The sequence below is a fragment of the Stegodyphus dumicola genome, chromosome 8 (genome assembly GCF_044657685.1).
Source record: "Stegodyphus dumicola isolate Sdum_Otavi_A_Nest chromosome 8, ASM4465768v1".
Lineage (NCBI taxonomy): Eukaryota > Metazoa > Arthropoda > Arachnida > Araneae > Eresidae > Stegodyphus > Stegodyphus dumicola.
The window spans coordinates 164,001,534-164,018,907 of NC_140775.1; the positions used below are offsets into that span (position 1 = coordinate 164,001,534).

The 17,374-nt window shown below is 28.7% G+C and overlaps 1 protein-coding gene across 7 annotated transcripts in view; it reads right to left on the reverse strand.

The window, feature by feature from the left end:
- Positions 1 to 17,374, reverse strand: part of LOC118185493 (long-chain-fatty-acid--CoA ligase 1-like) — a 236,865-nt gene that overhangs the window by 26,423 nt on the left and 193,068 nt on the right. For all 7 annotated transcript variants that reach the window (XM_085822683.1, XM_035355372.2, XM_085822684.1 and 4 more), the window contains 6 exons: positions 14,261 to 14,331; positions 10,608 to 10,709; positions 10,227 to 10,326; positions 7,770 to 7,939; positions 7,522 to 7,554; positions 480 to 531 (listed from right to left, as the gene is read on the reverse strand). In XM_085822683.1, coding sequence (XP_085678809.1) covers positions 480 to 531; positions 7,522 to 7,554; positions 7,770 to 7,939; positions 10,227 to 10,326; positions 10,608 to 10,709; positions 14,261 to 14,331 — 528 coding nt within the window. The remainder of the gene's footprint in view (positions 1 to 479; positions 532 to 7,521; positions 7,555 to 7,769; positions 7,940 to 10,226; positions 10,327 to 10,607; positions 10,710 to 14,260; positions 14,332 to 17,374) is intronic.

The window sequence follows — 17,374 nt, forward strand, 5'->3', positions numbered from 1 at the left end:
ATTTTTATTGAATAATTAAGTATGAGAAAGATTTCTGAAAATTTACACCTCACATGCATAGTTACAATGTCTCTTGGCAAGAAATTTTCTGGCTAAATAATGAGATTACCCCTCATCTTGCCTATTCAACTGATTGAGTTTTCTGATATTTTGGATTATTTACAATATTACAAGCTGCACAAAGATTAATATAACTGATAATGAACAAAATGCAAAACTGGTACTCAACAATATGCTTCGAAATGTATTCCACATCTGCTTCTAGAAATAAAAACACCATTTGAATCAGTATATAAATCCATACAGGGAAAACTTTGAAAGTAGCATTATCTGCTGTGTATAGTTATTAATTCAAGATGCATTTCAAGAAATAAATTATCCATTTTGTAAACTTTTCAGAAATACAAGCCATTTTGAAGGTTGGGTGTCATAAAAAGTTTTACCATATAACAATTTATTAAGAATTATAAATTATCTACCTGTTGTTCCACTTGTATAACAAATACAAAAAATATCATCAGGAGAGGGCAACTGAAAAAAAAAAAAAAAAAAAAAAATTGTTTTTATCTCACTTATATTAAAATTTTTATAAGCATTCTTATAAAAATGTTTTTATAGAATGTTTTAGAATGATTTCAATAAAGAATTTTAAAAAATAATGTAAATGTATTGGAATAAAAATTTCTGGCAAGAGTAAAAACAGTTTTATTTAAAATTTAAAAGTTTTATTTGAAATGAGAAACACTGTCTGCTACTTTAATATTTATTCTTCATTCAAAATATCAGAATGTAAATAAGCTGTGGATTGAAGGATATGTTTTTGTGCTTTCCAAAAACAAATACTCTTATTCTATAATTGAGAAATGTTGCAAATGCATGGCATTAAAATTCCTACATGCAAAATAAGCAATACTATTACTAATCAGAAAGGGTAAAACCATCAATCATTATTTCCACAAGGAAAGAATAAATAAATAACCAAAGGTACTTAATGTTTCTAAAGTTAAACCACTGATAACAAGAGAAAATCCACTGACACAGAAATCAATTGCGAAGTCTTTAAACACATCTGTAAGAACAACAAATAAAATAATAAACCAAGATTTACAATTTAAAAATGACAAAAACATAATCTTCACCAGCTTTTGCTGGGGCATGTAACTCAATGCAGAACCTAATGTGAAATTTATTGAGCAGATAAATGGAAATACATTATGAATTCACAAATTCCTGTTTACATAAATGACTATAACAATATATATATATATATATATATATATATATATATATTACGAAACAGAGAGGTTAAAAAAATAGACAAAACAGGTTCTCTCAATGTAAAGAATGTTTTAATAAGGGGTTTATGATTGTCATAGGATTCTCTTACAATGGGAAATTTGCTCAATATACTATCAAGAGAAAATTTTACATCTGATATTTACAAAATAAATTCTATTTTTTCACCTAAATGACTTTCAAAGAGTGAAACTTCATCAGGACAAAGCAACAAGTCATACTTCCAAAAGCTCCAATGCATTCCCTTAAAAAATGAAGACTGATACAGGTATTGCATATATACCTTTTCAACATAATCCTACAAAGTCTCATGATATTTCAACTATGAAATATTGTGCCTTTCATCACTTGAAAAAATGTATTGCATATATACCTTTTCAACATAATCCTACAAAGTCTTGTGATATTTCAACTATGAAATATTGTGCCTTTCATCACTTGAAAAAATGCTCTTTCTAAGTTCAAACCTGCCTCGACTGACGGATTTTGGAAAGTAGCGGAGGATGAATAGAAATTAATACCCATGGAAATTTTATGAAAAGCCATTAAAATCATAATGCAGATTTATATAGTCCAAAAAATGGTCATCAGATCAGATATTTAAAACATTTTAAACAGTAATTAAACAGCCCCGATATCATTCTAAAAATGTATAAGTACTCTCTGTATATTGAAAGTGTTCCCTTTTTATTGAAGAAATTACATTTCTAAATGAAATATGAAAATAAATCATTTATAAGCTAGTTTCTCATTGTATATTAGGGAATGTTTTTGTTATATAACCCTATTTTAGTTCTTCAATCTGGTAGGCATTACAAATAAAAAGTGATACTTCAGAATGTTACTTTGATGGGTGCAAGCCATATATTGTTAATGAATGCATGTTAACACTAGAACGGCGGGAAAAATCTGACCTACTGGAACGGCGGTAAGGGGTCATTTTGACCCTTTGATGAAAGTACTGAAATAAGAACAGTAAAACAATTTTAAATGCCATACATTGGCACAAATATGTACTTTATATGTATTTCATAATTTATATTTAATATCACATGTTAATTTATTGACTTTTTAAAATACTGTAAATGTATCGAGTACATGATGATCAACTTGATCACACTACAATTACTCAAATAACTCATTAATTTGAAATAAGAATTGATTTCAAATAAATAGTTTCCCAAATTAAAATTAATGTTAACTAAAATAAAACAAAATTTATATAATAATATTTTTATATACTTACTCAGAAGATGATTCACTCTCTAAATTCAGAAATGAGAAATGTTCCCTGATTTTTCAGTTATATCATTATGTAAAGCATTTTGTTTCAGTTCTATTTAATGTTTAAAATATTAGAGATTATACATATGTATTAAGAATTAATGCAGTTGATACAAAAATAACTTTTAACAATTTTTCCAGTGCATATTCTGCACACAACTTTGGAACAAGATGCGCAATATTTTTGAGATTTGTTTCCATTGCATCTCTGTACTTGACACTTTTTTCCTCTTTATATCGATTTTCTTTTCATGGTTTTTTTCTGAAGACTCAGGAAGGATCTTTGGGAGTTTTGAAGCCATGTGTACCACTCTTAACTCCTCTCCTAATTTCAGTAAAAAAAAACCTTTCCTGTTAATGGTGTTTCCTGTTACACTTTTATAAACTATCCAGGCATTCAAAGCTGCGTGATTCAAAATATTGAAAAAGATATGTACAGACCATCGTCTAGAAGCCGATTTAACTTATATTTTCGGCACATCTGATCACGAATATCCACACCATACTTTGTTGCTTTGTAAAATGCTATTGAATTGGGCAACTTCTTGAGACTGTCTTCAGTTTTTACAGTAGAATGTAATGAGCTCAGTAGAAAAATGCTTTTATTTCTTTTGCCTTGATAGATGGTAAGTGTGATATTATCATGTTCCACTATTGTCAATGAATAAGATTACTACGCATATTTTTCAAAGATATAGTAATTTCTCTTCTGTTCTTCTTCATTGTGCCAACCATAGTTTATTTTTTGATTTTAGCATTTCTGCTAATTTAATGTTAGTAAAATAGTTATCCATGGTAATATTCCTCCCTTTGTTTAGACATGGCTCTGTTAATTTTATGACAACATTTTCAGACAAACATTATTGAGAGTTTGCTGTTTCATCTTTTCTTAGATAAGGAAATTCACTCAAGAGGTATTTAGTATCAGCGTCGATAGATAACCACAATGTTTTTCCAAGTTTGTCAGGTTTATTAGACATATATTGTGTTAATCTACACCTAGCTTTAGATGGGAATGATTGTTCATCAACTGTAATATTTTGCCCTGTCCAATAGCATGTTTTACAGTTTTCAATAAATTTGTTTTACATGTCTGATGCAAGAGCAAATTTATTAGTTTGTAATTGAGTAGATCTCGTTGTCTTTTCATCGAACCTTAAAAATCGTTTTATTTATTTGACTCTATCACTTAAAATAGTTTCTTTGCAAAATGGTATTCCCCACGCTTCGGACCCCAAGGAATATAAATCTAAGCTCTTTGCTCCTATTACTCCTCGAACATACAATATAGCAACAAAAGCATTTTACTCAGCCAGAGATAACTTCCAGTTTTTATTTCCAAGTTGTCGATGAGCTTCGGATTCTATACATTTCCTAATATGCAGGAAGATACCATCATCAATAAAAAGCTTGAAAGCACTAGACACTTTGCCCTCAGAAACACAACTCTTTACAAAAGATGTTGGTCCTGCTGGTTTCTTTTAGAACATTATAAGCAAGAACACGGCCACAGACTGAATTTTGGAATTTATTTCATTCCATATAGTGTTATCAGGAGCTGTAAAAACAGTTTTTCAAATACCCTGATCTGTTTTTGCCTGTTTATTTCTGCTGAGTTCTTCTTCGTTTACTTTGCTGTCCTCGGATTCACTAATAGTTTGTGTCTGGAATTCAACTTCAGTTTCTACAGAAAAACTATCAATTTCACCTCTGTCAGACTCATTTTCAGATAGCTCTTGCAACATTTTTTTAAATTTCTTCATCCGTAAGATCTCTTTTCCACTTATTAGACATATTTTGAAAAAGTTGAAAAAAGTAGAAAAATATCAGACTATCAGAAAACAATAGGGAATATATGATTCTCACAGGAAAGGTGATAAAAAACTTGATGGCAGAATTCATATGTATTGAAATACTGATTTGGGATTACCAAGAAAGCATCTGTCCTAACTGTTATCACCTGCAGTAAGTACGCTGAACTTACAAACGGGAAAACACATCTGTAAAATAAACTATTTCTTAAAAGAAATGTACGCATGAAAAACCCCACATTTACCTTCCTTGCAGTATTTTCTTCAAACAAATAGATAATTGCAAACAAAGGAACAGCAACCTATGTAGACATTACAAATTAGTGAGACCACCAAGATTTTTATCCCCGTGGGAGATAATATTAATATAATTGAAAAATCCTTATCAGTGAATGTTTTCCATGGGTTATTTGACAATTCCTCCAGCAGAAAGAGGGATAATAGTAAAGGGGTCAAAACGATCCCTGTCCGCCGTTCTAGGCCAATATTTCAAAAAATTACAAACCTAGAATGCTGATTTTTTTTTATTTTTTTTTTACAAATATTTGTTATCTATTTAGGAGAAGTCAAAAAATCCAAAAGGATTTCTTCCAATAAAACAAAAGTAATCAATGGTCATACGTGTTCATGGGTCAAAATTACCCCTACCGCCATTCTAGTGTTAATAGACAAAGACAGGATTATCAACTAAAGAAGATCTATAATCTAAAAATGCAGTTTGGGAAACTAACTCCTAAGCAGTTAGCACTGTGGAAGCCACACAATGCAAAGCTAAGTTTTTACTATACTACAGATGGTAAAGCATTAAATGCATGTCATTCATAAGCTTTTTCCCTTGCAAATTGAATAATCAAGTGTGATGGCTTATCTTCAATTTCTAGATAAAATAATAAATACAATTTTATTGCAATATACATATTATTTTTGCATTCACATGTCAAATAAGAATTAAAGGTAGATGAAGCAAGATTTTATTAGTCTTTTCTAGTTGACTTACATTTTTTTTATGTACAAAATGAACATTTATAATTATAAATGATTATTTTAGAGGAAGATATGTATTTTGGTTTGGTTTATTTGATTATGGCAAAGCCTCAAAGGCTATCAGCCTAAGGGAAGGGATGCCTTCGTGGAAGACTTCCTAAGAGAAATTGGCTCATATACACATTACACATGGGAAAAACCATGAAAATACCCAAGCAGCCAGCCACCTCATGGGACTCAAATCTCAGACCGAACTACCAGTGTTCAACAACTTTACTGCTTGGCTGTTGGTGGGCTCAGATATGTATTTTAAAATACGGACTTAAACCAAAACATTTATGTTATTAAATTTATGATGTTTATCCAATATTATGTAATGAAACTGGGAAAGAAGGGAAAATTACTTAATAACTGATGATTACCGGAAGTGAAATAAATATGAATTTTTCTTTCAAATTATAATTACTATTCATATCACTCCTTTGGCATGACAATGTTTTTTTTTTTATGATTTATCACTCCCTTTTATTGAGTTTTTTGTGAGACGATTTCCTCGTCTTTTAGCTTAGTTACAGCGATCAAAAATTTAGTCCCTCAAAAGTGTTATAATGGGGTTTAACTGTAGTCAACAAATTTTACTTCAAAATACATTTTGAATTAAATTAACATTCTATTTACTCTTAGTTATTATGAATGTTCCCTTGTAAAATTGTTTAATGCACCAACAAAGCTTAGTAAAATTAAGCTTTTCAGATCTTGCAATATGAAAACTTACATTCAAATTTCTTTCAAATTTTCAACTACAATGTTAATTATCAGAAGCTTACACATAGTAAGTTTAGAAGATGTTCTTTACTGTAAGTTTATAAAAGCTGTACCTGCCAAAATGAATATATAAGTCTATTCCTGCAATTTAATATGTTAATACAGCAACTATGCAGTTCTCTGTTAACAATGGAATTTCTAATTTAATGTCCTTATAAAAATAAAAAAGTAACACATGAGGGATAGCAACATCGAGAATATTACTTCCACAAATATGTATCTTTATTCATAATATTTGATATAATAATTACATATATAATTTTGAAAAACAATGATTTCTATAATATGAAACAAATTTCATATTCTTTTGGGGAGAGGAAGTTCTAATACAATTATGCTGACCAAAAGTTTGTTTAAGAAATGAAGAGCAGATATGTATTTAATTCATTAACCCCATTTTTGCTAAGCTGTGCTTTTTAGTAAATACCACATATACAGCGCAAGAATTAGTAAAAATAAATAAGTAGTATAATCTAAAATTTTCATAATCTTAGCTATTTTTAAAGGAAAAAAAGACTACAGAATATTAATCTGAACCATGTCAAAAACAGTTTCAGTATGACTCTTATTAGCCTACATATTTTCATTAAGCAAATTTTATAAGTGGATAGTAAAAATTCACTGCACCAGTTCGTGCCAAATGTAAAAGTTGGCATTAAATCTACTTAGATATTGGAAGGCAATCCTTACAATATATTACAGTAACTATGAATTATGAAATTCATAAAATTTTCTTTCACTATTTCTATCTTAAGCATTAAACATATAACATTATACTCAGAAAACATTTAAGGGAAGATTAGTTAAATATTTCATCTTAGACTAGTTAGCAGTGAAAGTGGGGGAAAAAATTATGGCATGCTGTTAGGGTTAAAAATGAGATAAAACACTAAATGTCAACAAACTGGGACCACATTTAAACATAAACAAATGTAGAGAAACTTTCATAGATGACCTGTTGAGGTTCAAATGGATGGTTTGATCAGGTTTGTTATTTTTTATAGATTTATGCAGAGAATTAAGGTCTACATGAAGGGAAGGTCTTCGTTGCAATACAGTTTGGCGATGATTACAAGCATAGACACAGAGACTTTTCTTCAGATAAATAAGGGCTCATTGTTTTCATTCAATATGTTTACATATGCTTTATAAAACTATACTTGTTTAAGTTAATAAAGTGGTCACTTAATAGGTGATTAGCAGTCAGGTGTTACATTTATGACTTTAAACAAATTATCGATAAAACAGAAACAGTTTCTGATTGGCAAGCATCATGATTAACTATGGGATTTATTAAAGATGTTTAATTTAAAATTCTTACCTTATGTTCCTGTACATTAGATTTTCCAAGTTCCTATATGAAGAAAAACTATGATAAACTTAACCATAAACTCAATTAAAAATAAATAGCCTATTTTAGTTAATATAGTATTTTATTTAAATCATGCATTAGAGGATCATTTTTATCATATAATATATAATATTATCATAAAATTTGAGAAATTTGCAATAAAAAACATTCAAAGACAGGTAAGTTTTAGAAAAATTGGAAAGTATACCATTACATACTTCAAGCTCTTTGAAAGACATAATTTTGAGCCTAGATGACTTATGCTTAACCATTTCTTCTTCATTAGCTTCAATTATTATGACATATTTCAAATTTGGATAGTTATCTGAATTTTCAATGATATGTGCAACAGTTGTGAGCGATTCGCTGATGATTACTTCCATGTCCACTGTAAAAGAGATTGTATAACCACTTCAGAAACAGAAAAATCTTAAATAGAAATAAACATTGAAACAGAAAAATCTTAAACAGAAATAAACATTCAAATTACATGCTGCTTTGTTGCATTACAAATTAAAATGCAATTTAAAATTTTATACTTTTAGACATTTTTATTAAAAATTTGAGCTGTCAAATATATTTATTCCTTTCATGAAAAAGAGTTTCATGCTAAAATTAAATAAATAATAAAAATAATTCATAAGGATGAGTAGTAACTTCGATGCAGCTCTAGGCACCATAGTACAATACAAAAGTCTTGGACATTTTTATATATATAATACTTAAAAAATTGCAAAAAAAGTGCAAAAGAACATGAATGTGAAATTTATATATATTATTAGAGTAATTTTAAAAGTTTATATCATATAAATACCAATGTTTGATGTGAAAAGCTTTTGTTTATCATGCATATTTTATCAACTTTAGACTGTAAATGCGCTATCCAAAAATCGATAATTTTCAGTTAACAGGGTACCACTTGTTGACAAATGTAAAAGTTGGCATAAGATTTATCTAGAGATTGGAAGACAATCTTAATAATATACACATCTTTGTGAAAAGAATGATTATTTTATTAAATGCAAATTAAGTACAAGAAACAAAGATAAATATAGTAATTTGCAGATAAAAATAAATGCAATTGTTCTAAACAGTGGAAAAGTGGTGCATTCCTAGTTGCAGTTGACATAATTCTATCAAAATGTACTCCTTCCACCAAAAGGAAATAAATGGAACAGCTGTCAGAAAAGAAATGCATAAACATTCAAACAAGAAAAATACAATGGCTCTATATGAGACGAAGTAAACAGATTAATGTAGTTAGCTCTTTGGAGCACAATTTTGACAAGCACTCCTTTAAGTAAAAAGTACCGATAATCTTCTCTATGCTGTCTCTATTAGAATATCCTACAATCATGTTCTTGCTTATTCAGATTATTACACATTTTAAAATAAAATATACTTCATTTAGAATTATCAACAACTTGTATAAATACTACATAAAACATGACACATGAAATAATTCTGCAGAGTTCAGGATATTTACTCCATTTCAAATTCATTTAACAAAGATCAAATTTACTGAAAATTATAGTGGATAAATTTATTAAATTGCGGAATTCTTTTTATAATCTCCTTGCATTTCATGTATCCACATCCATATCTCATATGAAATTTGCGAACTTGTTCGCAACTTTGGACAGCATTTGAAAACTCATTGATGACTAATTTTTTGCCAAGCTAATGCACAAAAGGCGTCAACCATTTTCAAAATGGCACTGCATTAAAAATTACATACAAGATCAATTAACCAATAACATTAAAAAAACAAGAAATATTGGTAATAAAACACTTATTTTTTTAATCCTTTTTTTGCACTGTTGTTCTTCACATGCATGCAATGATATGTTTTTGCTTAAAAAAAATAAAATTACAAAAATCTGACATCCATATAAGTTTGGTATTGCACAATGGCCAAAGAAAGACGCTACATGAATATCTAGATTGTCACTTGAATACTTTTTGCTCACATCACAGGTTGCTACATGATATTTGCCAAAATATTGCTTTATTATTTTACCAAAATACTGCTTAACCAAATATACTTTTTTGGTGACTTTTTACTGGGGCCACGGATAATCAGTAAGTGCCAAATTTTATTATGGTGCTATTTTCTGCAAAATAACTTTTAAGGTAAATAAATCAAACTACAATATTTTTTATCTATAATAAATAAATTAATATCCAAAATCAAGGAAAATTAAAAGAAATTAAAGAATTAGATTACAGCATAAATTTGTTGCTCAATTAATTTACCTTCATTTTGTCATAAACTTTTCCGGGGCAAAATGATGTTTAAAAAAAACTAAGGAATTCATATTTTAAAGCTATTGTCCAGAGCAAAAATACATTTATCATCATTTATATCTCATATTTAAATTATTTATTTCATTTAATTCTCATATATCAATAAAATTCAGCAATACAATAGATAAACATGACTGAATATAGGAAGTTCTGTCGTAGAGGCAGATCTCACAGTCACAGCAATTAGCCATTGGAAATCTATATGGTTTTTTATTGTTCCTTTAATAAGTTCTTTAGAAACCCAAAACCTTCTTTTGTTAGATAAATAATCCCAACTTTTACATTCAATCAGATAAATGTTTAATTTATTAAAATTATAATCAAATCAAAATACAAAAATATGCAGTGTTTCAAGATATACATAATACCTTGAGATACAATGTGTGACAATGCATCAGGTCCAAAACATTCATACATCGGCACAAGAATCATTGAATAATGGCAGGATCCCAACAAAGTTAAAACAAACTGGAAATTTATGAGAAAAATAAAATGTATCAATAAAATAGAGAATAAGCAACCAATAAAGAATAGTTATGCATTTAAATTTCAGATCTGCATGCAGCATAAATACAGCAAATGACCATTTTTATATATATCTAATGCAACACATAAGGTTTTATAAAAAACTTAAATTCAAAAACATTAATTTGAAAAAGAATTAAATAATATACTTTCAAGGTTGAAAAAAAAAGGTGACAGTGTTTTATTCAAGACTATTAAATTTTTAAAAAATAATAAATAATTACTTCTGATCTATTTTTAGTGCATATTCCAACTATGGTTTTTTGAGATGCTGAAAGACCCAAAGATAGCAAGCCAGATCCAACATAATCTTTTCTTCTCATTACCTAAAACATATCAAACATCCATTTCCGGTACTTACATTAAAATCCATTAATAATGAAATTAAAAAATATACATGAAGATTATAATTAAGCACTACATAGCTTCTACAGAAATACGACCTAATGAAGCTATCATTCAGTATTTTAGAATACCAGTTACAAACATTACTTATCTCACTGAAAATCTATTTCTGATTTCATGATACAACAGCAAACTTAAAATACAGTGGTACTTCAATAGGGTTGGCTCACAAACCTAATCCATTTCCTTTCATTCTTCCTAAGTCAAAATTTAGTTTTCCATTTTATCTTACAGAAAAATCAATCAATCCATTCTTAAGTCTAGAACTTTGGGAGGGGGGTAAAAACAGTACGGATTTATATAGAAATTTTTATTTTTATTTATAAAATCTTTACAGTGATCTTACAAACTTATTTTGTTCCTGGCCACACTTTGTAACTCAAAACCTAGGTTTTTACTTTATCTTATGAAAAATCAATTAATCCATTCCCAGGTTTAGAACATTTATAAAAAAGAAAAACACTATGAATTAATGTAGAAATTATTATTTTTATATATAGAATATCTGTTTTTAGATACTTTGCTTTAAAATATCATTATTTTTTTTTAATAAATCAGTTTTCTTGTAACTAATTTTTTGTTATCATCAATTGCTTTGCACTCTCTTTGCAGAAAGAGTTATAAAAAAACTAACCAACAATGACTCTATGCAAAACCTTTCTAAAATGATTAACACTGTCACTGTAGATACCAGTGGACTTTAGAAACAATGGCTTGATCTGCATACCAAATGCTAACCAGTTGTTCTAGTTCACTCCAACGCTGCAAGATTTTTTTTCATTGCCCCTTTTTTTGCTATTTCTTCATTTTCTTAAGACATTTGAAATTTTTTTCCCTAGTCCTTTTTTCCAGATCCCTTCTAAACTTCTTTAATTCTTCATTGGTGCACTCAATGTCGTGTTTGTTGTACCAATATATCCACTTAATTAACTTCCAAATGCATGGTCTTACCCAAGAAACTAGTATCTATGACATCAGTCTCATTTTCAAGTTCTTTCAAAGCAATTCCTTGGACACAGTCTGACCATAGCCTTTACCAGGCTGATTTTAGTGACCATCTTCCTATGCCTGATTAATAAGATGTAAACAATGAAATATATTTAAATGGTTTTTCTAAAATTTCTTGATGATTAATTTTGCATCAGTGGTAGACTTGAATTATCTTTGGAAAAGAGCTTGGATATAAAGCAGGGATTTTTCAATCAAGGCAGATTTCACCTTACCACTTGGGGAGTGAAATTTCATAGTTTCAGGAAGGGAATGCATTAGTCTTTTATTAACTTGTTAAACTGTAAGGTTCCTATTTTAAACTAGCCAGTTATTATGATTTAAATTTTTTACTTGAACTTCTTTCCATATTCTTCACCAGAATGCAAATTAGTGGGTTGTGTAACTTAAGCTGAGGTTTTTTAATCTTAAGAAGAGTGCTTCTGTCATATGTGTTACATGGTTAGATTTCGCCAGCTGTAGTTAAATGTAATTACCTTGGCCTTGCATTCTCTCGCTGCCAATACTTTAATCTGATGCACCAATAATTTACTGCACCAGCATACAGTTTACTATTTAACTGTGTAGTCTTAGACTATGGATCAAAGCTTAATTTGAACAGACCGTTCTCCTTTTGGAAATTTTTGAATGACCAAAGCATTTGGAAATTTACATTTGCAAATGCTTTGGTCATTTGTCACACAAAGTCACACCCTAATGTTCAAAGTTCTGTTTAAATAAAATGATTGTTTCAAAAACCTCCATAAGACTTTATTGTATTATATTAGCCACAGTAATAAATCACTATATGTCTGTTAGGGTTATAGGATTAAAGCAGCAGTACCAGATCAAGTATAACCTTATAAGGTATTTAGATTTAGTTTATGAATATCAAAAACTGCTTTTATTCAAGTTCTGGTACTTATCCACATTTTCTATACTTTTTCTTGTTTCATTTATTAAACACAATTAAAATAAATGTATAATACATGTGTATTTTTTATTATTTTTGTAAAATAAATGTATAATGAATGAATATGTATTTTTCATGTTTTGAAAAGTTTGTGTAGTGATCATGAAAGGGATGCATGATGCAAAAAAGGTTAAGAATCACTGACATGAAATTTTTTTAATCTGGCAATAATGTTTTAATGCATTGGTCGAAAGACTAATATAGTACTGGGAGGCAAGAACTTTATTTTGATGAAATTAAACTATTCATTTAAATATGTTTTTCCAACTATGGTGGATAAGCTGGAACATTATCTATTGTAAGAACTCACTCAAATAGAACATTTTTCTTTTGTTTCTTTCCCTTTTTTTTTTTTTTTTTCCATAGATACAATCTTATCATAGAAGTGAAGACTTTTACCTTTTATACAGAGGACAATTACCTAGTTAACCAAACTCTGATGTTATACATAAGAATAAGGTTGTGCCTATTAACATTCTGTTTAAGATTTGAGGATTTTCAGAATGTTAAACCAACAGAGGTTTCACCTTCGAGTCAGCACTTGAAACACTAAGCCATCATTATCACAAAAAATGTTAATCCTCTTTCAATGGTTTGTGCTCTGGTAATGAATGCCCTTTCAGGCACCTTTTTTTAGAAAAGATAAGTCTCATCAGAGTTAAAATTTATGCTGGTTAATAACTTTCTGACTACTCAAATCTAGAGACCAAAACTGCATATTATTAAAAAAGTTCATATTTCAAGAATAAATTCGTATCTATATACAAAGATGGGATGTATAAAAAAAAGTTTATATCTCAAAAAGTATGAGTGTTAAGCAGTTCAGAAGTAAAGATTTCACTGCATTTTTAACATAATTTTTTTTTTTTAATAAAAAATTCTCCATGTGTTATTTATACTTTTTATGCTCATAAAAATGCATCTTATCTTTGAGTACATATTTTAATTTTTAACATGCAACAGTATAACACTTCAATTAAATAAAATATGAGCTTCTAATGCAAAAAGAAAGTCAAATTTCTGCATGAATAAAAACAGCTAAATTTTGTCTGAATAAATATTTTGAAACACTTTAGTTCTTTACAGTTATAAGTTATTCACAGAAATAGGTATGTTCTTTTTACATTAAGAACTACAATTTTAAATTTAAAATAATTCAACTGAATTCTAAGAGAAGTACACCCTAATAAAAAAATTTTAATTATAATTTCAGTTCTTGATAAAAATTCAGTGGCCAGTTCAAACAAAAGCAAATGACATGAAATGTTGCCAATCAGTTTAGCAATTCATCTACATTATAGTTTAGAAATTTATTTCAAAAAGATGCATAGCAGCAGCATTATATTAAAATCTTTCATAAATTTTAATCACCTATTTTTACATGCACATTTGGTAATATACAAAGAATGACTATACAGTGTTAAAAATTCAAAATATAAATCTATGAGCTTCTAAATTTAATAGTTTATCACCAAAAATTATATAAATGAATAATTAATATAGTTAATTTACTTCCTCATATGGAATCCATTTATAAGGGCCTGTTCTTGGAGGAGATCTTGTCCCAAGACATTCACCTTTTGCTGTGATAAAAAAGAGTAAGTACCATTAAAAACCAAAACACAATAAAAAAAAAATTTTTGTTGTACATAAATATTAAAAACAAATTTAGAATACATTATGTATAACAATAATGCATAAATTTGTATATTTATGTATCATGTATAATAGATCATATGAACATTTAAAAGCGTGCAAATAATGAAAATGATAATTTATAAAGCCTTCTAGGATTCATTGAAACTAATCACAAAAGAACTATAATTATTAATTTAAACTGAACTGAATTAATGCATAACATAAACTGAGTAAATTATCAATTAAAATAAATAAAAAATGAAAAATTTAGTTGAATAAAATTTTACCATTAATCTGCTTAATGCAACTTTAACATGCTGAATGCCACGCTAATTTCACATTGCTCGCCCTTCTGGCAACATGAATTTCTCATTGCATTGAATATTTTGGCAAAATATTAAATTACAACAGACAAATTAATGAACTCATCAACTTTTACTGCCTCGTGAACTTGAAAAATGCCAAGAAAAGCTAGGGTCGTTCCACAATTTTGTAATGTGCCCTATGAAAAAAATTCCAAAAACCTTGGTAGGCTAATCAAAGGCAATAAACTTTTACCAAAAAAGGCGTGTCATACTGTGGAGAATGCATTAGTTCCCTTTTCATTTTTTTTTTCAATACAACACAGTGCAAAATGAGCACATAATATTTAAGCTTACATGATATATATATATATATATATAATATTTCTGTATGTTCTAAATTGCATTGATTTTTTTCAAACCATTTTACTAATGATGATAATATACTGAAAAATTTCAAAACATTGAAAATTAACTCAAATTACCTGTTTCTAGTAATCATGGCTTTGCCGTTCACTAGTGACCCCTGTGGCACTATGAACAAATTCAGCGTTAGCCACTTCATGGCATTCAACGTGTTAAAAGTAGGTAACATCAAGCAATTAATGTGATTTTGAAATATATTTCAATGAACTAATATTATTAAGCAGGAAAATAATCTGATGTTACTAGCACAGAACCTCCAATCAATTTCATGTTTTAAACTTCAGTGAACTGTAAGTAAAGTATCACTTCTGGTTGATCGTTCATAAACAAAATCTAATTTGTTCCAATAAACAGAAATCTCTGTGAATTTGGATTATATTTTATTGGGTATAATTGACCATAAGTAAAAGCTAGTTCTCATAAATATATACCATATAGTCAAATGCTAGCTTCTTTATTTGTTTCGTAAAAATTGTACTTTATAGGGAAATTGAATAACATACAATTAATTGATTTAGTTAAAGAAAAATGTTTATAATATATTTAAAATATTTTGATATGAATATCATATTTAAATTTCTTCTGTGTTATTTCTATAATATCAATAAATCTAAATTTATTTTTATCTGCACTTATATACTTGCAATATTTAGATATCAGTAATCAATACTGTTTAGTTTGGGAATTGCTGCAGAATAGCAACTACTGTGCATTCTGGAATCAATAAGAAATAAAGCAATAAGTGTTTTTGAATTTGCTATTTGCTCTAGTATCTTGTCATCATCAACAGTGGAAGAGAATTATGAGCATATCTTTTGGTAACATGCTACATTGCAAGAGCTCTGAAGCTCTGCAAATGAAATGTTGTTATAAAAACCATTCCCTTCTTTGGCTTGATATAAATAAGTATAATATCTAGATGTAATAGAAAAGGCCTTAATATATGCTGCATTATTTTAGATTAAACTCTTATTAAAGTTATTCTACATTTGCCCATGAAAATATGTTAACAGTTCCAAGTACCACTTCCAGTTTATTATACACAATCAAAATATAATATATTGTTCTCTCATGGTTATATAGTCAAATACCAAAAAGTCCACCGACCTGAAATCCACACAACCTCTCAAAATGTAAGCCTTCAGTTCATAGTGTCAGGAAATCCCAAAATGGAGAATGAAATACTGAAGAAAAGTAGAACACTTAACAAATAATGACATCATAATGGAAATACTTTCCAAATCACTGAAATCACAAACAATGTTCCCCCTCCAATTTGCATTCAGATAAGGAAATAGAGAACTGCACTCAACTTCTCTTTCAAGTTCATGATTCATGTGGTTGTATTTTTCCAGATTTGTTATTTCACAAGATTGTTTAGTGCTGCCATTGTTTTACCTGGAATTTTTGCAGATAAAATTTAAAATATTTTTAATTTCAGTGCTTCTTAATACAATGGCAAACATGAAATGCATTCATGATTTTACTCCTTGCAATGCTGAAAAGCATAAACACATTGCATTGATAATAATGCAAAAGTGGAAATTTTGCAAAACGATGGAGGGAGGTGTTATTCCTTGGTTTATAACATAATCATATGGAACTGTTACACAGACCATATATGATATATGGAAAATAAAGAAAAGCTGTTGAAATTTTATGGCAATAGTGATTCTAACACTGGAATCCAAAACTTGAAATCATTGTATGCAGCAAAATCAACAAACCTCGACGTTGTCCTACATGAGCGGCTCCAGTAGCGGCAAAGTGAAAGGGTTCCAATTTAGAACCACTCCTGAGAGAAACAGAAAAACAGATTCATGCTGTATTAAAAATAGAGATGTGTGATTTCAGCAGCAATTGGCTGAACTGATAAGCAGAGACATGGTATATGTTATCTGAAAGCTTGTCAGGGGAAGGGCTTTCAGCAGATAAAAATTCTACTGAGGAATTCATTGATGAATATAACAGTGGCATATCAGATGACTGATGATGAAATTATTGGCTCTGTTTGAACTTGACACAGTAAGAAAACAATTATGATACCAACACAGACAGTGAATTTGGTATATATATGAAAATATTTTTTAATGAAGCTTTGGAACGTGGTGAAAAATATCTAAAAATTTTAGACCAACAGAACTGTGCCACAGTGCAAAAGATTATGACTCTACATAATTTACCAAAAAGATTTTTCCTCTGGAGCACCCTAAAGTTCAAAAGTAAACCTCTAACAGAAAAGTGTTTGAAAGATGTAAAA